General features: G+C 33.5%; 2 protein-coding genes across 2 annotated transcripts; one reads left to right on the top strand and one right to left on the bottom strand.

Annotated features, from left to right (window-relative positions):
* Positions 1 to 420: 420 nt before the first annotated feature.
* LOC134707956 (uncharacterized) lies at positions 421 to 27,955 on the bottom strand. The gene is made up of 17 exons (XM_063568139.1): positions 27,768 to 27,955; positions 18,381 to 18,649; positions 17,576 to 17,754; positions 15,665 to 15,902; positions 14,594 to 14,708; positions 12,459 to 12,555; positions 12,073 to 12,168; positions 11,748 to 11,798; positions 9,601 to 9,685; positions 9,027 to 9,086; positions 6,995 to 7,171; positions 5,970 to 6,114; positions 5,614 to 5,722; positions 5,243 to 5,315; positions 4,699 to 4,854; positions 1,871 to 2,001; positions 421 to 1,165 (listed from the first exon to the last, which is right to left on the bottom strand). Exons 1-17 carry the CDS (start codon positions 27,823 to 27,825, stop codon positions 865 to 867), a joined length of 2,340 nt encoding a protein of 779 aa, XP_063424209.1. The 5' UTR covers positions 27,826 to 27,955; the 3' UTR covers positions 421 to 864.
* LOC134707957 (peroxynitrite isomerase THAP4-like) lies at positions 3,110 to 4,265 on the top strand. Its single transcript, XM_063568141.1, has 2 exons — positions 3,110 to 3,516; positions 4,101 to 4,265. The coding sequence occupies exons 1-2, from the start codon at positions 3,259 to 3,261 to the stop codon at positions 4,248 to 4,250; spliced, it is 408 nt and encodes a 135-aa protein (XP_063424211.1). The 5' UTR covers positions 3,110 to 3,258; the 3' UTR covers positions 4,251 to 4,265.

The following is a 27,955-nucleotide window of genomic DNA, read 5'->3' as shown; positions in this document are numbered from 1 at the left end:
TTCTCCAATGTCTTCTAAAGTGTTTAGCCAAACATCGCCAACAAGGTGGGATGGAACAAGAGGTACCAGTAGTACTGCGGCTCGTCGTATTACTTAAGTAATGTCTTCATTTTCTTTATAATAGGACTGTAATTTAAATTTCTATGACTTTCGCCATAAACACTGGGTGAAGTGGAAGAAGCAGCCTTTCACGGTTACCTCTGGACATACTGTCTTTGTTGCCACCATTCTCACCAAGGATTACAGCATAAAAGGAAGCCATTGAACAAAAAAAATGGTAAATATTTATGTTAAAGTCATTTCTATGAACGCCACTATGGTTTCGTTACCGTTATAAAATATAGGTGTCGGATATGACCTGTGCTATATGATATTAGCTGCAGTAAAATTATTCATCTCTTTTCTGTTTTCATTTCTTTCACCGATTTTTGTTTATGGCATGAGCAGTCAGCGTCTGGCGGAGCAAGTACGGTTTATTCCTAAACACCAGCAGATTTCTAAGGTATTTTTGTGTGGGGCTAGATTTGCTGGGCGATTAGCTTTCTGGAAGTGTTGTTGTTGCAAAGGATTTGTTTAGTAGTTTTGTTTGTTGTTTCGTCTTTTTTTTCTTAAATTCAGCTAAAGTTTGCTCTGTTTTGCATAATAATGTGTCATCAAGCTTAGTAAGTATTGTAAATACTGCATTTAGGGGCAACAATTTGTTATCTTACGCTTAAGTAATAAATCTTCAAATCATTATTCAAATTTCAATAATTAAACCATAAAGATACAAGTCAGTTTTTTTTTCATTTTGCAAGAAATCATAAATTAAGAGAAAATTATCTAGTTTGTTCATAATTTCCATTTTAATATTTATTTCAACAATCATACGCCTCTCTTTCCAAATCCATTGAAAGATCCTGTAAATGGTCTTTGGTGTGCAATTGTCACATGTTTAGTCTTTCCTAAAACGAGGCTGATGTGAGCTGTTCGAGAAGTACTGAAGACTGTAGTGATATTTTTCTGCACGCCGTCCAACAGATACGATAGGACAACTTTCTCTGATGGTACACCAACCAATTGAAGAACCATATCGTCCTCGGTATATATAACATCTGTTACTCGTTGGGGAGACATTGGAACAAATTTGTCATGTTCGCCATATATCGCAATGGTATGTTGTCCTCTGCGATAAGAAAAGGGCATGTAATTCGTAGATGCATATACATGAACAAGGTGACTTAAATAAAATATATGTTAAAGCGATAGACAACAGTATTTGTTCTAAAATGCTTTATACAGAATTTTTGTTTTGAAATTATTAACAATCTTTTACAGTGGGGTATTTTTTTTCTTTATGGCATCTATTAACATATATATGTCATAATATTTCTGTTCTACTTTGTGACAGTCCAACAGCTTTAAATTGACCACTGGACGTTTGTTAATATCTTTTACCTACAGAATAAATTTGGTGGGATATCAAATGAGTAGAAAATGTATGTGTAGACTTTCCGATCACGTTTCCCTTACGTACAGTTGTCTTTATACAAAATACTATGCAAGCAACAACTAGTTTTAAAGATCCTTAGCAAAAATACAAATCAGGAATCTGATGTTCAGTAGTTGTCGTTTGTTGATGTGGTTCATAATTGTTTTTCGTTTCTCGATATATTAGACCGTTTGTTTTCCCGTTTGAATGGTTTTACATTATTAATTTTTTGGGGCCTTAATTTATAGCTTGCTGTTCGTTGTAAGCGAAGGCTCCGTGTTGATGACCGTACCTTGAACTCTAATAGTTTACTTTTATAAATTTTGACTTGGATGGAGAGTTGTCTGAACTTGTCTCATTGGCACTCATACCACATCCTTCTATATATAAATAACTTACACAATAATTATTGGTGATAGGTAAAACAAACAGAATTGATCACTAGTGCATCCGTTCAGATTAAGTGGTGATTTTTTGAAAGACATTCCTGCCTCTGGTTTGTTGTATGGAAACACTATGCTGTCGTAAAACTGAAAAGGACAAAAGAAAAAAAACGGTATAAATCGTTAATGAAATCAACGTCTTCTGTGTAAACCGTAACAACACAGACACAGAAAATTACAAAAATCTACATTTATTTGTTATTTTTAAAAACTAATTTTGAACGTCCTTAAGTGCTCACAACAGTCAGAAGAGTGCTTCTCAGTCAAAATGGTGAACTTTTGTTTATTCTAGCGTCACTGATGAGTCATTTGTAGACAAAACATAAGTATTGCAATAACTGCAGTTTTGTCATGACACTTCATAGTTCGACTCTCTGTGAAAGCCTTCTATAAGTATTATTTTACTTCTAATGTTAACTGCAAAGAAGTAATGAAAATGTAAGTTGGACAGTAGTTACACAATATTTCTTCCCAAAACTGCCATAATTCACATAAAACAACATTTATTGTAAGGAATATGGACTCTACTATAGTCCCAGGAATATATACAGCCTCATTTTGGATTTTTTTCTGTTATCGGAAAAAAGCAAAAATTGTGTAATGGTTTAAATGAAAGAATTTGCGTTGTCATTTCATGTATTTCAGTTTTTGAAATATCCTCATCAATTAAATGTTTAAAAACGATATTTTCCCCATCTTTAATACTGAGATATAAGTTATTGACAAGTCACATTACTGAGTTAACCCAAAGCTTGTTTATACCTTGACCTGTAATTGTCAATAAGCATTAGAAGAAGATATATGACAAACGTGAAGATTTCAGTCTCTAACTAAAACATATATCTCATTTCCTTTTTCTGACAGTTACATGCCATTATCACCATCTTATGGTGTCAGAATTTGTACAGTTTACTAACTACACACCATCTTATTTTTAATTCATGGATTTACATGACAGCTAGACCACAAACACTCTCATATTTAATCACGGATATGTTTGCCTTTATAGAGTTGGTCAACCGTTATCAGTTGAGTGTGTCACTGCACATATGCATGTTTGTTTTAGTAATTTCTATTAATTTGAACCCTTTCCCGAATGTCATTGATTATGGGCAATGATGAGAACAATACAACTGATGCCGCATTTAAATTTAGAAATGTTATAACTTAATATGCCATTGAAAAATACTTATAGCCCTTTCCGATAACTAGGTTATCTTCCCTGAAATTTGGAACTCTCCTGTGAAAGGAGATAGTGGTAAAAGTGCTTCCGGTAGGTAACCGGCAAACTGAAACGTAACTGGTTGCACGGTGGATAAAGTCAGTTTATAGCGAGATATAGTCATGGGAAAACTATACTGTTGTGCAACAAATTGCCATAACTATAGTGGCAAAAGCATAAATGACAATACTGTGACTTTACATAGGTTTCCTGTAAATAGAAGACACAAATCTATATGGCAATGCCGTGTCAGTCGCAAACAATGGAAGCCAACAAGTTGTTCAAGGCTTTGTTCAGAGCATTTCATAACGAAGAGAGGTCCAACAAAAGATCACCCATTGCCTTCAATATTTGATCACAAGATATTTAAGACCACAAACGTAAGTATTTGCTGTGATTTCTAAACAATGTAAAAAGTTCTAATTGTCTATTTAAAATATTTTGATTTAAAAAGATGTCGGACGTTCACCATACACATGTCTATAAATCATTTGTTTTAGTGTTTTTAAGAAATTAATTAAAAATTTTTCGTTACAATACTGGTGTAATTTATTATAATTTCGTGTATATATGATTTCTATGGCAATATCAGATGCTTAAAGCCATAAAGGTGTCTATGTACAAAAATTAAAAAGTGTTATTTCATTTACATGAATTCAATCATCGTTTGCCCTGGGAATTTTATCTCCATCTTTTATTAGCCGGTATAGCATACACCGACCCAATTGAAAGAATAAGAAAAGCACATATATCATATGGTTCTCTTTTTTAGTGCCTACATGTACACCCAGTACAATAATTAATATTGACACATATGCATCCTGAAGCATATTTTTGTATATGTATTCCATGACTTTATATATATATATATATGTGTGTGTGTGTATTTAATCCTTAAAAGTTATGTAAATTAGCAGAATTTTGCTTCCCATTCATGTATTTGATTTTGCCCTCCTTTTTTCAGTTTGATTCATCTTTTAAAGAATTTGAGGAAAACAATGATTGTACTAGTACTGAAGATGAAACAGATCGTGATATCATTTGTGATGGAAATGAAGAGGCAAATAATGGCATAGCTGATGATCCAAGTAAACATCATGGTCATTTTGTTTAGTTTCTTTTGTCACATATTCTGACTTCTTTTAAACTTGAGTTTTACTGTGCGTATTCCTACATGTGTGTTTTTTCTACATTGGCTGAAGGTATATTGGGAGAGGGATGAGATGTCAAAAAACATGTTTAACCCCGACACATTTTTGCGCATGTCCCAAGTATGGACTCTCTGGCCTATGTAAGTCTTGTATGATTTTTAATTTTAGTTTCTTTTATATATTTTCGGAGTTAGTATGACGTTCCATGATCACTAAACTAGTACATATTTTTGTTAAGGAGTCTACGGTTGTGGAATTTTCTCGCTGTATTGGAGAACCATTGTTGGCCTTCGGCTGTTTTTCTGCTCTTTGGTCGGGTCGTTGATTCTTTGATGCATATCCCATTTCCATTCTCAATTTTATCTAGTAGATTTTTATTGAAATTCATAATGAATTATTCCGTTTACTTACTTGATACGGGAATTCTGTTTGGTAGGCTCTAAGTTTGTATGGTTTAGACATATTAGCAGCTAATAGTATGCCAAATTGAGTAGTTTTGTCACCATATATCTCTGACATGGAGGTCCAAACTTGACCGTCTGGCCCATTAAAGTCTGGGAATGCTGCCTATAATGTTAGTTTTTCAAATTAATTCATTTAAAGTGAAATTTTCCAAGGCAAACAACAACACACCAAATGTTTATATTAGCGTCCTTTCAAAGTTCAATGTAAGATTCTATTCTATAATACATGCGACTGTCCGTTCATTTACATTGGCTACGTATGTTCTAGTGGTGGGGGCACTTTATACAAAGTTCAGAAAAACGTGGAATTAACAGTTGAAATTGTATTCTTTATTTACCAGGTCTTCACAGTTGTACATTTTAAACATTCTTTCACCAAAAAGTAATCCGAATGATTTTATGTAGATACTGTTTCGTTCATTTCTTTTGGAGTTTAAATGTTTTTTCTTTAAAATCCCATATTTCGATATAATGACTTTAGAAATTATTACCTTTATAATTTGAAGATCCATTGCCGTTGCTGGCTTAGATGGTTTCAGTATTAAACCTTCCATGTTACAGCATCTGTAATACATTTTTTAAGTATTTTAATTATATATATAAGTCATGAAAATTCTGAGGGGAAATTTAATAGATATCAGAACAGAACAAAAACGAGACCTTTAACCCGTCCCATACTTTAATGGAAACTGGTTTTACATATATTAAGAATATAAATAATCACTATGATTTTCACATATGGTAAAAGTTGTTACCTTTTGTAGCAGATGTCTGTCGCTAGTTTGAAACGTATAATTTCACCTCTCATAAACTAAATCCAAAATGACTTACTTATAGTATTCAGATAAGACTTAAATCTTACCTCATTAAAAGATCTTTGTTAGTAGCTCCAATCATATCACCCGGACCAACTGGACCCATGCTCAATGTAGCAACTACTGTTTGTAAAGCAGGCCATAATTCTTGCTTCTCTAGAAATGTATACATATCACTTAAATATAAGATACACGATACCAATGATAATTGATTAACAATTGACTGATTTTAATTATTAAAAATATCATAGGCAACGACCAACCACAACATTAGAATTGCAATCTCCTAAGTTTACATTTGATTTTAATGTATGACCGGAATTCGTGTATATATATATGCCATAATGTATCCAGCCCAATTTGACAGACGTTTCTTATTGTCCTTTGTGAATTCGTGACTTACTTGGGTATTTTGGGTTGCCGTTCTGTACAGTTGTAGTCCAGAAGGTGTCTTTAGATGGAACCAATCCAAGTGCATATGCAAACATAGATGATACACCTATTTTCCATTGATCTTCTTGAACATGATAGTCCTCACTAGCACGTGCCTGTACGGAAAAGAGTTAACAATGATTGATTATGCGAGGGCATTATTTTAGACGATATAGTGGTATTGACATGATTTATGACAATTAAACCTTTCTTAAATCATTCCTCTATCAATTTAAAAATTATCAAGTAACTAAAGGATTTTAAGTCCATGGAGTAAATTTGATCTAAAATGGATTATTGCATGTCCTTCTGGTTATATAACTCTTAGACTGTTTTGGTTTTTATACATCCTTTGCTTTCAATGTTTCGTCTTTTAGCGTTCCTGTTGAACGTAAAACCAGAAAAGCACTTCGGACGCATGAAATTTATAAAGTGTTGTTTGCATATTTTTGCGTTTCGATGTGTGGAAATCTAGATTCTTTGCATCTGTATGTACAGGAAACTCTCAAAACATGTAATCAAATACCAACACAACTATGAGATCGAATAATCAATCAGTTTTTAGAAATTACAATATAATTCCCATGAACTTACTCCTGAAAGCAAGAAGAAGATGGAAGTAAATCTCAATGTCCAACTGCAACATTTGTATTCTTTGATGGAACACACGATTGCATTTAAATCAAGGTTGGAAGTTTTCCTTATAATCATTCCATTCATTGTCCTACAACGGTATTTCTTCTTTCTTTTTTTTATCCATAATCAAATCATAAAATAAAAGAAACGGAAATTTGTATAAGATCATGTTCCAGGCCTAAGGGGAAATCCCATCCCATCAAATTAAGAATAAGGCTATCATCTGAAACACAAAGAGATTGACTGCAAAAAATCAACTTTTTTTCTAAATCATAAGTATATGCACAACATTCGGTTTTCCAATTCCTATTTTTTTGTTATTCTGTTGTCGTTGTTTTTACAATGTTTGTTACTTCTTACCTGTGTAACTACTGGAATTTTAGTGCTCATCAATCCATGTCGAGGCAAGGACATACAGTACTGGATAGTAATATTGTTGAATTCTGCTGCGTTTCCCATTTCTGTCAACCATCGTTCTCCTAAAGATAGATCTTCTGCCAGGTCATTGGATAATAATGTCTCAACATTCAGCCAATCCTTTTAAATGAGAAAACAAATAATTTCTACTAAAAAGGTTAAAGTTTATGTACTACTTCAAGATCCTTTAACAATGTAAAACAAAATAGATTTCAATCAAAGCATAGACACATGGAGGTTATGCAACTTGAAACCTGCTTGGTTTTTCTCTTTTGTATTTCTCTGCAAAGTTAGGAATAAGGGCAATATATGAAATGGGAAATGACAAGGCCACGAAAGATAAGTTGGCACGAGATGTGTAGCATGGACGGGCAGAAGATAAGCTTCTTATTAAGATCAGTATACGACGTACTACCATGCAACACCCACAAACCTACAATGTAGAAACTGATTGAAGACACTAGTTGTAAGTTGTGCGATAAGCCAGCAAACCTAGAATATGTTTCGTCGTTTGCAGGACAGCTCTGAAGGATGGTTGATACACATGGCGCCATGACCAAGTCCTTCGAGAAATAACAGCAGTCTTGGACACACAGAGGAGGGAGAAGACAATGATTGAGAAGGGTCCAAAGTTCATCAACTTCATCAAAGGCGGTGGAGAGTCGTCAAGAAACACATAAAGCAAAGCCAGTGGTATTCTAGCAACAGCAAATGACTGGGAGATTCAGGCCGACGTTGGGGGAAAGACCATCCTTTAAAAGAGAGATTTTAACAACAACCCTCTGACATTGTGCTGGGTCCAGAATCAGCTGACAGATCATTCTTGTAGAGCTAACAGTACAATGGGAAACAAGACTGGCAGAAGCCCATGAGAGAAGCTTGCCAAGTACTAGGAATTGGTAACAGACATCCAAGAGAAGAATTGGAGGACATGGTATTTTCAAGTAGAGGTAGGCTGTTGAGGCTTTGTTTCTCAAACATTTTGGAAAGCCTTGTGGTCCCTAGGACTAAATGAACCTGTAAGAAAAGGATTGGTTGAAAAAGTTGGGGGACAGGCAGAGGAAGCTTCTGGTTGGGTATGGAAGAAGAAAGAAGAGCAGTTGAAGAGTTAACTGGTTCCTGACTGAGTCTGATCAACTCAGTCGGCGCACCCCTTTGAAACAGACGAGAAGAGGGGATCCATCTGATGATGGAACCAGCTGAGCAGTGCATTTAAAGTATTGTATTAATCACAATTAAGTTATCGTGATTATGAAGGACAGTTTTCTGGTATTCTGTTTTTAAATCGATAATCAATCATTAGGCAAAAAATAAGGAGATGTGGTATGATTAGTTGATTCAACCAGAGTTCATGTATTCAGTTTATTCGATTTTTTTTTAGAACCGGGCGACGTAGAGCTTGGCATTTGTCATAAACACATGGCTTTTGTTGAAGACTGTATGTTGACTTCGAGGCATCTTTTTGTTTATCTGTATTTGTTTTATATTTACAAGCTGAATAACGTTTCTGGTTGGTTTGAATGCTGATAAATAACAATGTAGTTGACAGGTTGTCGCGGACAGAACTTTAATTTGTTTATAAATTGGAGTTATTAATTAGTAATTTCTTCGAAAGCGAACTCATAAATTAGGTCGATGTTTTTTTTTTAACTTGCATTGTTTCATTTATTGTCATGTCGGAGCCATCACTATTGTAGCTAATTATATGATATAAGTGTTGCTTCACCTTCTGGAATACCGTAAGGTGACCTATACAGTTGCTTCAATCCACTTCATTTACACTTTTGTAAATAGTTGTTTCATAGGCAAACAGACCACACCTCTGTATTTTATATGTAGAATTATTTCAACGTTACCAAATTACGTATTTTGTTAAAACCATATCCACTTTAACAGTTGGCTATTAGAAATTTAAGGTAATTAGAAAATTAATCATGACCAACAAATAGACAGCTAACGAACACTAAAATATTACCTGTTCATACATTTTGAGACCCCAGCTGGTAGCATTTTTCATCAAATCATACCAAAAACTCTGGAAATAGACATTGACGTTAAAACAAAGAATAACATATGAAATATAACTTCAAAAGTATAAACAAACAATTACATGTATACTGGTGGATTTTAAACATTTTCTTCAAAAGATTATTTTAGGAATCAGTCTGAGAAATCAGCCTGTCAAAGTTCTACAAGGTTTTACATCACCAGAAACTTCCAACTTTCAAGATGCATATTGTTAAATTGATTTGTTTTTATTACTGTAGTACTGCATTTGATCCTAAATCATTAGAACTAGCTAACATGCGTTATTTTATTACGATATCACAAGAAACAGTACTAAAGGCCAATAAATAGTCGTTTTATAATGGTATCGTTCGGAACATTTACTAACAGTACCGTTCTGATATTATCGTAAAAAAACACCAAATAGAGTACCGTGCTATCGCGAAATAATCAATTAATGGATCACATGATTTCACTTATGTATCATAATTATAAACAAAAATCGCTGCTAAGGGTTAACTATAATAATACCATTAACTTACGGTATCATTAGGAACAGCCACTAAGGGGGCCATCACAAAATTATATTTTCCTCCATTCTGTTTTGCGTACACATTATCAACTGACCTAAAATTCGTTGTTTATATTAAAATGATACCATAGATACTAATGTCTTATATTTTGTCCCACTTTAAATATAGCTATATATACAAATAATATCTATGCATTAAGATTATATAAAAACAAATGTCCTATTTCCAAAAATCTTTTTTAACAGTTATCACTTCCGAATCAGGAGCTGCTTGCTTAGCCTGTTACCCTGACCCAATCTTATAGTGTTGCTGTCGAGCGGTGAGCCAGGATCCCAAGCTAATGCTTGCTATTCTGTGTTGCTCCGCCTTTAGGTTCCTGTATACTAGTATAGTTTTATAGACTACTGTTTGTCACAATCTAAAAGTAGTATAACGTAATCAGAGATCAATATTTTAATTAGATTGCTGTTTGTCCCTTTGTCCTCTTCCTTTTTATTTTTAGTTCACCGGGCCCGAAGGGCCAATTGAGCTTTTCTCATCACTTGGCGTCCGTCGTCCGTCGTCCTCCGTCGTCCGGCGTCCGGCGTTAACTTTTACAAAAATCTTCTCCTCTGAAACTACTGGGCCAAATTAAACAAAACTTGGCCACAATCATCATTGATGTATCTAGTTTAAAGTTAGTGTTTTTTTACCCGGCCAATCATCCAAGATGGCCGCCATGGCTAAAAATAGAACATAGGGGTAAAATGCAGTTTTTGGCTTATAACTCAAAAACCAAAGCATTTAGAGCAAATCTGACAAGGGTAAAATTGTTTATCAGGTCAAGATCTATCTGCCATGAAATTTTCAAATGAATCAGACAACCCATTGTTGGGTTGCTGCCCCTAAATTGGTAATTTTAAGGAAATTTTACTGTTTTTGGTTATTATCTTGAATATTATTATAGATGGAGATAAACTGTAAACAGCAATAATGTTCAGCAAAATAAGATTTCTAAATAAGTCAACATAACCAAAATGGTCAGTTGACCCCTTTAGGAGTTATTGCCCTTTATAGTCAATTTTTAACCATTTATCGTAAATATCCATGGTCTTTTACAAAAATCTTCTCCTCTGAAACTACCGGGCCAAATTAATCCAAACTTGGCCACAATCAGCATTGATGTATCTAGTTTAAAGTTTGTGTTTTTTTACCCGGCCAACCATCCAAGATGGCCGCCACAGCTAAAAATAGAACATGGAGGTTAAATGCAGTTGTTGGTTATTACTCAAAAACCAAAGCATTTAAAGCAAATCTGACAAGAGGTAAAATTGTTTATCTGGTCAAGATCTATCTGCCCTGAAATTTTAAGACGAATGGGACAACTCGTTGTTAGAGTGCTGCCCCTAAATTGGTAATTTTAAGGAAAGTTTGCTGTTTTGGGTTATTATCTTGAATATTATTATAGAAAGAGATATTTTTACTAACATTTTCCACTGAAACTACACGGACAAGTTCATTATAGATAGAGATAACTGTAAGCAGCAAGAATTTTCAGTAAAGTAAGATGTACAAACACATCACAATCACCTAAACACAATTTTGTCATGAACTGTCTGCTTCCTTTGTTTAATTCACATATACCAAGGTGAGCGACACTCTAGTTTTTATATTTGTGTCAATGCGATTAGTGTTTCCGTATCATTAGTTGCTGTACGCCATGTAAAAATGTATGTCCTTTACATATGTATTTTACGGTTTGGACCATTCCTTTGAACATCAATCTTGAATACCACGATATCAAAAGGAAATCGGATGATGAATTGATTGAAGGTTGCTTGACCTCCAGTGACAAGTTAAATGCATAGTAGTATTCAGGATCAGGACCAGATTATGTTATATGTGTAATATGATATGGATATAAACTCCACTTTGTATACTAGACCAACACGCTTATTGTCACGTCTTAGTCCGCAACTACATGATCACCGGGCGCATGAAAAAAATCGGTGTATTCGGAGATGCAGTGTTGTTGTTCCAATGCCGATGCAATACTATATGAAAGACTCGAGTATTTTATTTTAACAGATGAACAAATGTAAACCATGAACTTGGATGGTAAGGTATACAAATCCTTGTGTAAACTTTACATTTTTCTCGATGAACTAATCACTCACCAATATCTATTATGTGCTCCCATTGGCCATCTAGTATACTGGTGGACAGATCTAAAAAAAAGTAATAATGCAGTATACAATTAAGGAAATAAGTCAATGAAACAACTATCCACTAGAGTTCAAACGACGCAGAATACAAAAAAAAAACCATACAACACCCTACAAGGAAACATAAATATGAAAAATATAAAACATTAAAGAAGAAATATTGAAAACTATATCATGAATATAAGAACTGTACCAAGAGATAGAAAACTATACAAAGAAACTTAAATAAAACTGTTTCACGAAACATAAAACATAAAAATGATACCAAGAAACATACTGAATTCCATGAGGGAAGACATCAGGTCTAGCTGTCCAATCTTTTACACCCTCTCCAGATCCTTTGGTATACCACCAGGAATCTAACTGGAGATATCTGGTAAATAAACAAATATAATTTACATTATTTAATAAATACCACCAGTAATCTAACTGGAGATATAAACAAATAATGTATTAATATAATACATTATATAATAAATAAACCACAACTGTACGGTAAAATTTACTTCAAAGTATATATGAAAAATGCTGAATAAGAAAAGACTCGATGGATATTTTTTTACAACAACATTTATTTTACAAGTTCTGTCTGATTTTTTTTTCACTGTTACTGAAACTGAAGCTGGATATGCTTATAAATTTTAAGCTATAGTTGACACAAACCTGTACGGTATCTTTTCACGTCGTGCGTAATCAAATACGTCTTTCATTGTTTGTTCGTATGTCTTATTCGCTTCTGTGTTGTAATAGTAGTAAGCACCTATAAATAAAATAAATGATTTGTTTTCACTAAGGTCGACATCATCTTAAATATGAAGCACTTCTATTTTTATGGTTGGACGAAAAACTTATGCTAGTATTTTGCTTTCGCTGAATATGCTGACGAATGTCACATTTCGAGCAGGGTGTGCTCTCCTTCCGGATCACCGGAGAAAACTTCCAGTTTTTGGTGGGGTTCATCTTGCTCAGTCTATAGTTCTTTACGTTGTGTTTTGTGTAATATTGTTTGTCTATTGGTCTTTTTAGCCATGGCATTGTCTTCCGACATATTAGTTTGAATGTCCTTCTGGTATCTTTCGTCGCTCTTTTGGCATTACCAAGTAAATAATAAGATCAAGCATTTTCCTATGTGTCAAGTCATTAAAATTAACACAAATATATTACATCCGTCCAAAAGTCTGTTTTATCAAAAATAATGAGTGAGTTAAGAATAACAAAAAGTATTTTTCAATGACTGCAATCCAATCCACCAATGAAAATATTGTCGTGCATATTTTAAGCTGTTATTATTCAATATGTCAGGTCAGAATGTGGAAGTTAAGTCCGATGCCTCGTGTAAAGAGAATACCACAGTCTTTTCACGTTAAGAACCCTTGCAACAAATCTTTGAGGTGTCCGTAGGTGTTCTGTTGCAAGACAAAATGTATGTCCATATCCAGTATATCCTCATTTTCCAGTGTCAGTCCAAACTTCCCCAACCACCGTCCCGGATGACCTCTATAAGAAGACCTACCTATTGTATTTATTGTTTTAAACTCGTTCTCGTCCTGAACATGGACGAAATATTTGCCACTGGACGTTAAGTAAACAGCAATTAATCAATATTATCAAAATAAAAGTTCGGCAGATCTGTGTCCTACTGCACTATTATAATTACAAGTTATGCAGATCTACGACTTTCTGCACTATTATAATTACGAGTTATGCAGATCTACGACTTTCTGCACTGTTATAATTACGAGTTATGAAGATCTACGACTTTCTGCACTATTATAATTACGAGTTATGAAGATCTACGACTTTCTGCACTATGATAATTACGAGTTATGCAGATCTACGACTTTCTGCACTATTATAATTACGAGTAATGCAGATCTACGACTTTCTGCACTATTATAATTACGAGTTATGCAGATCTACGACTTTCTGCACTATTATAATTACGAGTTATGCAGATCTACGACTTTCTGCACTATTATAATTACGAGTTATGCAGATCTATGACTTTCTGCACTATTATAATTACGAGTTATGCAGATCTATGACTTTCTGCACTATTATAATTACGAGTTATGAAGATCTACGACTTTCTGCACTATTATAATTACGAGTTATGAAGATCTACACTATTATAATTACGAGTTATGCAGATCTACAACTTTCTGCACTATTATAATTACGAGTTATGAAGATCTACGACTTTCTGCACTATGAAAATTACGAGTTATGCAGATCTACGACTTTCTGCACTATTATAATTACGAGTAATGCAGATCTACGACTTTCTGCACTATTATAATTACGAGTTATGCAGATCTACGACTTTCTGCACTATTATAATTACGAGTTATGAAGATCTACGACTTTCTGCACTATCATAATTACGAGTTATGCAGATCTATGACTTTCTGCACTATTATAATTACGAGTTATGAAGATCTACGACTTTCTGCACTATTATAATTACGAGTTATGAAGATCTACACTATTATAATTACGAGTTATGAAGATCTACGACTTTCTGCACTATTATAATTACGAGTTATGAAGATCTACGACTTTCTGTACTATTATAATTACGAGTTATGAAGATCTACACTATTATAATTACGAGTTATGCAGATCTACGACTTTCTGCACTATTATAATTACGAGTTATGCAGATCTACGACTTTCTGCACTATTATAATTACGAGTAATGCAGATCTACTATTACGAGTTATGCAGATCTACGACTTTCTGCACTATTATAATTACGAGTTATGCAGATCTACGACTTTCTGCACTATTATAATTACCATTATCAGTCCAATATCCCAAGTATTTCAGAGTAACATCATTTTGACGATAAAATTCTTTCTTTGGTGCAGCACCAGATACTTTCCTAAGGGCTTTGCCAAGTTCTTGGAATGCCTTTGGAATGTTAATAATAATATAGAATTGATTTATATGATAGACCAAATTATCGGAGTGCAAAGAAAACATAGTTTTTTTCATGTCGAGGATTTTTATGGCCGATTATACGGTATTTTTCCCCTTCTCATTATTGTTATAGACCGATCAGTTGTCTATTATTGCTAACATCTACTTCAATTGAACTTTGAACTCGGATATGTGTCTCATTGGCAATCATACCGGCACATCTCCTTATTCATATAAGGTGTAACTGTGTGCAAGAGAAGTAAAATGGTGATACTTGAGTTTCTGAAGGCAAGCCATGATTTTTTTTATCAACCATATACAACAGATTTAAAAGTTATATGAGATTGCTTTCAGTTATATTCGTCATCCTTTATTAAAGTAGGCAGTATTTATATATTTTGCATTTTTATATTTGTTTATGGTATTCAGTGACATCTGTTTTCTGTCTATGTATAATTCAAAGGTTGCGTCATATGTTTAATATAATTCACAAATTCTGTAGCATCACGATTTAAAGCTTTTTGTATGGTGGTATACTTTTATTTATTTTTTCAGCTTGGTACTTACTGTCTTCTGGACGTGTATGCATATCGCCCAGTGTTAAAAGAAATAGAAATCTGTGAAAATATGTAATGCTTGTCAGAATGGTGACGTTAAATCACTTGCCTCGTGTATAATGAGAGTGCCACGTATAACTGCAAGGTAAAAACAACACTTAAAGGGGTACGTAAGTGGCCTGTTGCAAGGTTTCTGTCCGTATCCAAATAAATCCTGTTTTCGAATTGCAGTCAAAATTTCCTGCCTTCATCCCATTAGATCTCTATTGCAGGACCTTACAATTGAATATGTTGTTAACTTTGGAATTTATAGTCTTTAACATGCAAGAAATATTGACCGCTGGACATCAAGAAGGCCAATTTCAACCAACCAATTGAATTTTTTCTTACCTGATTGATAGAACTCGAAGCAAGTAATATAAATCGTTGTCGGTAATTGGCTGGAATAGATTTAGCCCCACCCATAACACCGAAATTGATACGTCCTCCAGGATAGTCTTCATGCCAGAACGATGAGCTCATAAAATTATCCAACGGTGATATAATAACTGTATTCCCCATTTCATCAAAGATAGCAATCGGTCCACCTCCCATTCCATCTGTTAACTTTGCTGTTGTATTATCCCATCTGAAAAACCAGGTTTTTTTTCCCGATTTAGAATGGTTACTGATATGATTTTCAACACATTTCCCGAATTTACAAAAGCAAGATCATCATTTTTGTCGAGCCTTCGACTTAAGTCGAAAAAGCGAGACTAAGCGATCCTACATTCCGTCGTCGTCAGTGTCGTCGTCGGCGGCGGCGTCCACAAATATTCACTCTGTGGTTAAAGTTTTTGAAATTTTAATAACTTTCTTAAACCATACTGGATTTCTACTAAACTTGGACAGAAGCTTGTTTATGATCATACGATAGTATTCAGAAGTAAATTTTGTAAAAATAAAATTCCTTTTTTTTCCGTACTTTACTTATAAAATGGACTTAGTTTTTCTGCGGGAAAACATTACATTCACTCTGTGCCTGTGGATAGAGTTTTTAAAATTTTAATAACTTTCTTTCAAACTATCCTGGGTTTGTACCAAACTTGGACAGAAGCTTGTTTATGATCATAAGATAGTATCAAGAAGTAAATTTTGTAAAATGATAAATCCATTTTTCCGTATTTTACTTTAAATTGACCTAAAGTAGTAGGTCCGGTAAGGCCGATTTTGGCCTCAATTTTCAAGTTCATCTGACGAAATATTTTAGACACTTTTTAAACACTTAAGTGGCTATTTCAATTGATTCAATAAGTGTTTGTGAAAGATTTTTACTGCTTAAGTCATCATAAACGCTCCGATTCAAGCTTAAATATGAAAAATCTATCAAATCTGCCAAAAATCGTCACTTTTCAGATCGTTTTTGTCAAAAATGAAAGTGGCCGCATCCGTGTTCATCCTCAACCTTTATATATATTATGTATTATCATCAAATACAACATATACTTAAATATCATGAATGAACACGAATGCGGCCACTTTCAATTTAGACAGATGCCGTCTAAAATGTTACTAAAATGCTAAAATTGTAAACAGCCCATATTTATGTAGCAGAATCATTCCACTTTCCACAAAATGGCTTAACGATTACATTATCACAATTTTGTAAAACTGCTATATTTTGGGGCCAAAAAGGGGTCTTACCGAACCTACTCCTTTTCTGCCAGGAACCATCACAATCACTCTGTGATTAAATTTTTAGAAATTTTAATAACTTTCTTGTACTATTTTTTATTTGTACCAAACTTGGACAGAAGCTTGTTTATGATCAAAAGCTAGTATCTAGAAGGAAATTTTGTAAATATTTTGTACTTATGAATCTGTATTTTACTTATAAATGGACTTCCAGTTAACATAACATACAGTCTGCAGTTAAAGTTTAAAAAAAAATAAAATTAGATTCATAAACTATCCTTGATTTTTACCAAACTTGGACAGAAGCTTCTTACAATCAAAAGATAGTATCAAGAGCAATATTCTTGTTGATTTTGTTCTCTCATTTTTGTTGAGCCTGCGATTTACAGCAAAAGTAGGCGGGACACTGGGTTGACGAATTTTTCTAAAAGTCCTCTACTAGTAAATATTTATGTCAAATCAAAATAGTAAACGATTGTATGCCCTTTTTATTTTTTATTTTAGACAAGTTTTGTTTCGTCTTTCGACTTTTTTTGGCATTTTTGCAACTTCAAATTACTTTGTCAATCAAAGATAACTAATACTGAAAGCAATCTATGAGAACTTAATGAATTCAGAAATACGTACTGTCCCGTTTGTACTTCACTGTTACCAAGCATGCTTCCTCCAAAGTTCAGATAACCAAGGTTTTTCACTTGACCTTTCTTTAGATAGAATGATGGAAATGTCCCTGTCGTCTGTTGATAACAATGCAAATCTCCAGAACATGACTGTGGCCTCGAGTTCGTAACACCAGTTACAAATTTCTAAAATGAGCGTTAAAAACCTTCATGTCAAACAACTATATGCATTGATATTCAATTGTCAGTCTCTAACCATCTACTCTCATTTGGAAGACGGAGTGTCCTTGTGCTCGCTGTGAGATTCCGGTTAATTGGTCCCACTGTTTTCACTTATCTCGTCCCTGTTTACTATGACTTATTAGTTTTTAAGTGAATTCGGCCTTGTTCAGTCAGAACTTACAATTTCCGAATATCTAGTATATTTTGGTTAAAGTATACACCTTAATGTTGTGATTGGTTAATACAAAGATTGAAATCCAACCAATGAAGTAACGTTATTTTCATTTTGCTGTAGGGACCATGAATTAAATTTCTCGAAGCCATAAATTTTGTTATGTCGAATTTCAAACATTTCAAACATTTCCAGGAAGATTTTGAAACATTTTTCCAGAAAGAATCCAGATTTTCTTGGGGCCTTTGAGTTTTATTTTGTCGTTGTTTTGAATACCCCGTAACATTTGAAAGTGTTTATGGAAATACATATGTATACACTTATTGTACTGACTATATCTGTTAAAAAAATCAAGTTATTAATTACATAGATGCATAATCCTTGATATCAACATAGAAAGTAAGATGAAAATACTCACCTGCTCAAACACAATATGATTTCCGGTATCGTAGGTATTTATAGAACAATCGATTATCGTCTTTCCGACATAGTATCGATATCTAATTGATTGATAGAATCCAAATTCATCGACACCATTCCCACCATAGCTCGCGTTGCTATATAACGATTTATCGCTTAAGTTGTACCGTGTCCCATCCACTATGAAATATGTAGGAGCACTTTGAAGCCATCGGAAAAAATTTAAGTTGACATTGTAGTACCCACTAGATGATGTATTAAGATTAACTGAAAATTAAAAAGAAAAAAAATGTAATCATGGAAGATTAGTAAGAAGTTGGATACTATTTGAGTTGAATACTTTCATGGTACTTACATTCGACTGCTGACGATTCTTGTACCAACAATAGAACAGTACTAAGATAAAGTAACAACATACTATCTTTTACGATAGACTACACATAGTTCATAAGTATATATGCGAAATATTTGGGTTATCCCAAAGATTATTCATACCTTTAGGTAATGATGATAAGCCACAGTTCTTTAACTTGAACAAGATTGCTCAATATTTCTTCAATGTTTGAAATTCAAACTTTTCATAGGTATGACGTTATTCCATGATTATCTGAATTCATGCGCACTAAAAGCTTCCTAAATTTGCCCACAAAAAAAAATTTAAAATTGCAAACATTCATGATTTATTTTAAAAAGAGTGCTCACGCTGATATGTCTCGTCCTACTTTACATATCATGATTGCATTTATGTTGGTTTGCAATTGTGTTATTTGAAGGTTTTGATTTACGATTCAAATAAAATCAGCATTACCAATGATCCATGTAAATTAGGTCAAGATCAGATGAACCCTGTCAGACATCGTTTTTACCTTGCAATTATTCCAAAAAGCTCATAGAGTTAATAGTTTGATAACAGTATCTAACTATGAATACTTTACATTGACTCATGAACCAAACCAACAATGAGGTTAATGCCGAATAAATCTATCAGACAAAATATTCACCATTCAATTATTCCATACAATACCCAAATAAAGTTGACCTGTTGTGTATATTTTCTAAAACAAAACATAACAATGGAAACTTTTCATCAAAGTTTAACTTTAAAAATAAGATCAAGGTCAGATGAGTCCTGTAAGACATGTACATGTACACGTTACACTTATATAGCTAATTAGACTAGTTTTTCCCCAGTTAACATTACATACACAGTTAAAGTTTTTAAAACAGATTTTATAAACCATCCTGGATTTTTACCCAATTTTGACAGAAGCTTCTTACAGTACTAGTCAAAAGATAGTATCTAGAGGAAAATTTTAATATGTTTTCCTCATTTTTGTTGAGCCTGCGATTAACAGAAAAAGTAGGCGAGACTATTTGTTTTGCAAAACCCTTACAATTTTTATAGCTTAATATATTGATACAATTTTAATAGCTTAATACATTGATAACCCATCTTCAGCTAGGGTTGAATTGAAGGTCAAAATATTCACTCGCAAGTGCACAACTCATCAACCTTGTTTCTCGGCTAATTTAACAAAATAAAATCAGATTGCCTGCTAACAGTGAATTATAATTTCACATTTGTATTAATGATTTAAGGTGGTACCTAACACTACAGGGAGATAACTCTGTAAAGTCAGCTAACGTTTTAATATTAAGCTTCTCGGTGATCAAAATTGGTGTTGTTCAAACTTCTATATATAACCAGTGTAATTTTTCTGATAAAATGGTTGGTTCAAAAAATTTGATTTTTTTATATCTTTGTTAAAGCGACAAAAGTTAATACTTTGACAAAAAAAATTGAAAATGAAACGAGCCAAATTAATTTTAATGAAAGTGTTTGGTAAAACAACAACAAAAAGACATATTTTTTTTATATCTCCAAGCTAATGCACATAACAGTTCATTCCAGTTCTTAACCTACATAACATTATCTTATCTTTATAAGGCAATAAGTCTAAATATTCTTCAAATTCAAAGTTTTCTTTAAAAAGTTAAAACATAATGCTTTGGGAGAATATTCCATTTCTGATTACCATGTCTGCTGAAATTGGTCAAAAACTATCTGTATAATGCTCAACTTTTACCGTTTAATGAATTACTTGTATTAACTAAGTGCATCGGGAATTACCTGTAATTCCTAAATTTTAGTAATTACATGTAATTCCTAATTTCACCTATTTACTGTAACATATATAAATGAAAATGAGGTCAATGTCAGATGAAATCTACTAGTCAGAGACATGTACACGTTACAAAGTTTCATACATCTAATATTGTTGCACAGGCACTTGTCTCAAAAAAAAATTCCTATCTTTACTATTAAACGAGAAGACCTCATTTTGGGTGTCGCTTCTCTTCTTTCCACAATAAATTAATCATCATGCCTCTGTGTCCTATGGGTGCAGTGCATGATCGCATTTGTCATCCATTCAGTTGATTATTCAGATTGAGTTATTTTGGGTGAAAAACGAGAAAAAAGACGTCCGGATATGTTTCCGTCATTGGGCGAAATTTTAAGTCAAATTAGACTTCCGGTTTGCGTTTTTCTGTATACTTTGAACATGCATTAATACTACGAATACAGTGTATTTTTTGTCTTATATCCGTCATTGCACGAAATTTAAGTCAGATTATACCTCCGGTGTGCGTTTTTCTTTTTACTTTGAAACAAATACATATACTACGAATAAAGTGTATTTTCTGTCTGATATCATTTTCAAGTTTACTATCCACGGCAGTCAAAGGGTTTATTAAATAGAGAGGGTCTTAATCAATGACCGCTGTGGATCAATTATTAAACTGAAAATTGACTGGAAAAAGAAAATACACTTTCGGGACGACTGGAACGGGTGTTTTTAAGATCGAAATTTCAGGATTGACCATTTCGGGGTCCAGGATTTCGTTTTTCAAATTTCGGGATGTCGAGATATTTAATTTGTATAATAAATTCAGAACCTTGGGATTTCATGTTTTAAAGCCCAGGATATTGGGATCAGGGCCCCTCCGCAGTAGCGGATCCGGAAATTTTCATACGCAGGGGCCATTCTTCAGTGATTCCCTATATATTTTCCAGAAAAAAGGGGGGGGGGGCTAAATCCGCCTCTGCCCGACTCCCCTTTAATGAATATTCATAATATACAGATAAGCGCTAAAATTATTCATGTGTCATTAAAATTAATAGAGAAGAAACAAAAAAAAAAGGATTTTTAACAATTATCCTGTCCCAAACATGTTACCTATGACTTTTAATACCTTTTCTGAAATTCTCAAGTCACTAAATGTTTTACAAAAAAAAAGAAGATGTGGTATGAATGTCAATGAGACAGCTCTCCACAACAGACCAAAATGACACCGAAATTAACATTTAAAGGTCACCTTACGGCCTTCAACAATAAGCAAAAGCCGATACTGCATAGTCTGATATAATAGGCCCCGAAATGACAATGTAAACCAATTCAAATGAGAAAACTAACAGCCTTATTTATGTACAAAATTATGAACGAAAAACAAATATCACTAAACCACTGAATTACAGGCTCCTGACTGGAATGTTCATAATACATGTATTACACTAAATGTATGTTCATAATGAAATTAATAGAAAAAAAATGGGAATTTTGGAAACAAAGGAGGAGGGTTAAATAAAAACATTTCCCTGTCCCTAAGTACCTATGACTTTTGATACTTTTCCTGATATTCTCAAGTCATTAAATCTTTTACAAAATTCTTCCTACAACACTTTACATCCTTTCAAATACGCTCTGAATGCCCGCGATTTCGCGGGTGTGTTCTAGTATACCTTAATATAACTTAAGGGTATATAGGACATTTTTTTTAGAGACAAGTGCCTGTGTATTGTTGACCTTCTGCTTATATTATATAAGATACGGACTTGACCTGATCACTAATGAAATAAGGTTGTGATCAAATGAACCAATGCTAACGACCATGTATCCCTTACAAGGAACATGTGTGAACATATACAAGGGGTACAATCAAAATCACGTGATGGATATACACACACCGGAAGTTACAGTTGAACTCGCCGCTTGAAAGGTTAGTAGTTGCATTTCCTTCAATTAAATTTTGATTAATAAGTTGGCACACCGAATGTCGGATAGTATGTAGTTTAAAAAAACACAATTGTTTTTGCTAGAAAGCGTGCAGTTATTGCAAACACTTCGACACAGTTATCTGGTGAAATTTTAGAACTGTGTCGAAGTGTTAGCATTAGCTGCACGCTTTCCAGCAAGGATAATTGGGTATTTCAAAACTAGATAGTATTCGACATTCGGTGCACTACCTTATTTATTAAATTTTATTGATATAAACAAGTCAATACGACTACTTACCTTTCAAGCGGTCTGCTTGACTGTTACTTCAGGTGTGTGTATATCCATCACGTGGTTTTGATTGTACTAGTCCATCAGCTAGTTCTCAAAAGCGCGCTAGTTAAGGAGTTTGTGTTACACCCCAGGGTACCGCGATTTTTTTTGGATAGAATTCAACTTCATCTTCTTATTGATAGAATACAAGGTGTTAGACTAAAAAAAAGTGTCCAAAAGAGGATTAAAAACGTCCCTTCCAATGGTCCCCTCATTAAGCAATCAGACTAAGTAATTTTTAATTAAAGTTTTTAATATATAGAGATTAAAAAAAAATAAAGTATAGGTTTAAACAACTAAAACAGATACAAAACTAATATTAAAAAACATTACAAACAATCCGAATTTTTGGGTTCAAATTAAGGCATATTTTCTCCTTTCATAAAGAAATTCGTTAAACAATTACACGTTGTAGGTAATTAAACTTGAGAATTAATCCTTATGCAATGTTTAAATCATTATCAGTATTGATATATCGTCTAAAATATGAATTATTTTATAAAATATATGTACGTGCATATACTCATGAAATACCGGAAATCATCAAATTACCGTCTTTGATTCGGTATACAACATGTACAATGCATTCACACATAAGCATTATCAATTATCAAAAAATGCAACTGAAAACAAACTTTTAATTGTCAGATGTTTTTGTGAGACAAATTATTTTAAAAAGTGAATGTAAAACGAAATATTTATGAAAACATTACAAATTAAGGGGATTTTTTGTGCGTTCAGAAAAGGTGCACTCTATCGAACTCAATAAAGGTGTGCTTGATAACATTTTGTGTTTTAGCTATGTAGTGATTGACTTAAGAATGTTAAGTCATTCAATCGACAAACATCGCTTTGAACGAACGTCAAATAGTCAGTTGTGGGATTTAGCAATACTTTTTACTTTCTTAAGTTTCTTAGAGATACAAAAAAAAATTAGTTTTGTTGGTTTCAGTTTAAAATAAAGATTCTGATAAACGTTGGTTGCTAAAATCATGCACATGAAAGAGCTTCAATATCCTTAAAATGTCGAGATTCGGTAGGAATGTTTAACCCTGAAACATTCGCCCCCAAAGAACTCAGATAAACTCGAATGAAGCGAGACCAAACTGTTGTTTTGAAATTGTTTCAGACACTGCAAAGCTGGCCAATTCCATTACAACATCTGAGCAGTTATATGGCTTGTTCTCGGGTTATGTTGCTTCTTCGGAATTAATGTGCGACCTTCTAAACGCGTATGAAAAGGGAAAATTTACTTCACAAATTTTCATTACGGAACGGCTTATTCAAAAGTCAACCGATATCTTCAAAGCACTCAAAAGAAAATCATTGCTTACATTTTTAAAAAAGGAAATAAAAGGCAAGCAGTTAATGGCTGATAGGAACAACAAAACATTGAGAGCAGATGAAAAAAAATGTCGCCTGCTTGTCATAGCCCAGACAAGATAGTTGGTTCTCCAGTTTGAGTTAGGTCCTCTTCCAATGTCTCTTGCAAACTTTGATGGTACACATGTAATGGAAAATTAAAATCTGTCCTGAGTGGTCTTTTCAAAAAGGCTCATTCCTTAGGAAAGCATGTGGATATTTAATGACATGGCACTTATTCAAACCATTACTAGGATACCAATAGATATAGGAAGATGTGGTGTGAGTGCCAATGAGACAACTCTCCATCCAAATAACAATTTAAAAAGTAAACCATTATAGGTTAAAGTACGGCCTTCAACATGGAGCTTTGGCTCACACCGAACAACAAGCTATAAAGGGCCCCATGATTACTAGTGTAAAACCATTCAAACGGGAAAACCAACGGTCTAATCTATATAAACAAAACGAGAAACGAGTAACACGTATATATTACATAAACAAACGACAACTACTGTACATCAAGCACTTTTTTTTCGATTTGGCAATTATTATTTTAAAAACCATCCTTTTAGTTTCGAAAAGTGCTCCCGCATTGATTTTGTCACTGATAAGTATCCCACAATATTCATAAAGAAATTAGAATGGCAGGTCCTTGGGAGTGCAAATCATTACGATTAGTTCTAAACCATCACAATCGTGTTCTTGGGAATGGAAGAAATGTTTGTTAGTTGGGGGAAACAAAGTTGCTTTTGTTGAATTTTTTGGATTTGAAAAGAGTAAACAATCCTTTAGATTTACACTTGAATGTATTGATTTATTTGTGTCACATGGAAGTATGTGCCACAAAATATATGTTGCAAATGAAATAGCGTAGAATGGTTTTAGCTTATAATCTAACAGGAAGAAGCCGACAAAAAAATGTTTCTTAATGCAAAAACACGCGGCTGACAAAGGTTACGACTCCCTTGTTAAAAAAACCTTCTGACACTGATGTGGAAGTATTGGCTAACTATTTTCACAGTTGCATATCAATTCTAACATTGTAAGTCTGACAGATACATCTACCAAATGCAGATTATTAAATGTGCAATCAATGTGTGCGAAATTTGGTGAGAATGTTTGTAGAAAACTGCCAGGATTTCACGCCAATACAGGTTGTGATTCAATAAGACTTTTGTCTGGTAAAGAAAATAAGTAAAGCATTCGGCTTTTTGACACGTTATGTGGAGTTTACAGAAGGTATACTCCATCTTGTTGAAACCTTTGAATATGTTGGTGAAGAGTTGTTCTATATATGGCTACGCAATTAAAAATATCGATGAATAAAGATCAGAACGTTTTGAAATGCAAAAGATGCAATGTTAAAGCACATTACACAAGCCAACTTTCAGACGAAGATTTGGAAATCTGCTCTTAAACACAACACTGGTCTGTTGCCAAACAACTATATGGTTGGATTGTTTAGAGCGCTTTGATCAGTATCAATTTGCTAGACGAACCAGCGTTAGATGCTTTGATAATTCTGATGTGCTGTTCATGTAAAGCTGGTTGTGCAAAAAAAAGATGTGCATGTGTTCAACAAGGTTGATATTGCTAACGATGACGACGAAGATGATGGAAATGATAATTCGGTAGATGCAGGTGACCAAAATGATGATGATTCTACGGATTGACCTTCTGCGTGACCTTAAAATATAGTGATTCGATTGTTCAATTTAAAAAAAAATAGAAATCTAGAAACCCTGACAGTTTTGTGTGTTTTGATATGTGAGTTATTTCATGAATGTGATGTATAAATTTGTGACAGAATCGTGCATTTCTGGTTGCTTATGTTTGTGTTTTTCGTTGATTCTTTGTTTTGTTTCTAACCTTTGATTTTTTTCAACAGCTTTTATTTACTTTATTATCTATGTTTCAATGTGAAAACATATACCATTTTATCAAGAAAATTAGTACGTATGCTACTTTTCATTCAAAATCATAACTTTTGGAAATTACCCTCCCCCTTTTATTCTTCGTCCTCTACGATTTAAAAATTAACTAAAAATTAGCCTGCGTTTTAATAAGATAGGATGTGCTCCATTTAATAAACAGTATAGTTCTTAATACTTGGTTATTTTTACATTTTTTTGTAAATATGTGCAAAACAAATGGTTTGATATACCCTTTAATAAATAAGTCCCCTTTCAACCCCTTTTGGACACTTTTTCAAAAGTCTAACACCTCTTAAAATATTCTTCAGATATTCCTTTTTAAATTTATACAAAATAATTGCGGTACCCTGGGGTGTAACACAGAACTGAATTGTTGCCCTACCAGCTGATGGACTATACCCCTTGATATATAAAGTTAATATCACATTATTCCCTATAAGTTTGAAATTCACAGGACAACACAAAATGTTTTTCACGCAGTGGTTGAACCATGGAAGCAATGGACACTAGGTTTCTAGTAATCAGTCAGCCATGAAATTAGTATACGAAATATGATCTGTTTTATTGTTTTTCTAAGATCGTATCATGAAGCTAATGATGTGAGTGTTTTACAAAAAAATGTTTTATGAATTGCTCTAATTACAATCAACATGCTACTTAGCAAATGAGTTCCAATATACAATTTTAAAATATAACTGTTTTCTGATTGATTACTGAAAGTATCATCTGAAAGGCACACATTATTCAAAACTGTTTTATCCAGAAAAGTGCCGTCACGTGGTGTTTTACTTTTAAGATGTAAATGATCTATATATACCATTCAACTATATTTATTTTTGTGTTCAATGTACAAATATTTAGTTTTGTATTTCAGAGAAATTGTTTATTTTAACCACATAATGACCCTACGACTTTCACTGGTGAAACGTTGAACTATTTTACATTTTCCCGATGATAAGGCATATATTGCTATCATAGATATTAGAAATGAACAGACGTACAAGTTTGCGGATCTCCATTGTCAGACAATTGTTTCTCATAAATATGCTGTAGAAAAAGTGTAATTTTAATGAAGAAAAAAAACCAGGTAAAAGTATATTAAATTCGTTAAAACTGATGGTTTGTATCACAACTTAGGGCCACTTCATAAACTGACAAAGTGCGCATACGTTGAAATGTCTTGTCTGCTTTATTGGTCAATATTGAACTTCTGTTGAAAATAGTCGATTAACAATTTTACTTACGCCATCAAATACACTTTATTATAAGTTATGATCAATTGAAGTCAAGGTCATATGAATCCATTCCTGCCAGACGGACATGTTCACTTTACAATCATTGCATACACCAAGTATAATAGATTAGTTAACCTTGTGTTCGTAGTATCTAAACAGCGAACCGACCTGACAAGCTTAACGTTTAACAATGAACCATGAAAAGGGGGATCAAGGTCAGAAGAACCCTGCAAGACAGACACGTGCACCATACAATCATTTCATACAATGAATCGAGGACATAGCTAAAGTTTCTCTGAAAAAAAGGGGGGAGATGATGGGTAATTGTGGCCATATGACCGTCTGGGTTTAATAATTAGGCTTCAATCTCCAACCCATGGCTAGGGGTGTGGCATGCACAGTGTCTAGTGCTAAACCAAAAGACTATAAATAACCGTTCAGTATTGAGCAACATTATACTTACGATTTATCGATGAGCATACTTTGACAAGAATTAAGAAAACTCCAAATTTGGATAACATCAGATATTATATACAAGTAATTGTCGCTACTCGTCAATCTAATTCATGTGTATAGAAATGATCGTCTGTAAAAACAAACATTTTAAGAGCCACATGATATAACAGTTTAAATCAGTTGAAAACATGTGTT

Source organism: Mytilus trossulus, chromosome 2, assembly GCF_036588685.1.
Source record: "Mytilus trossulus isolate FHL-02 chromosome 2, PNRI_Mtr1.1.1.hap1, whole genome shotgun sequence".
Taxonomy (NCBI): Eukaryota; Metazoa; Mollusca; class Bivalvia; order Mytilida; family Mytilidae; genus Mytilus; species Mytilus trossulus.
Note: the sequence above shows the minus strand (reverse complement) of the source record. Positions and strands in the feature narration are given on the sequence as shown.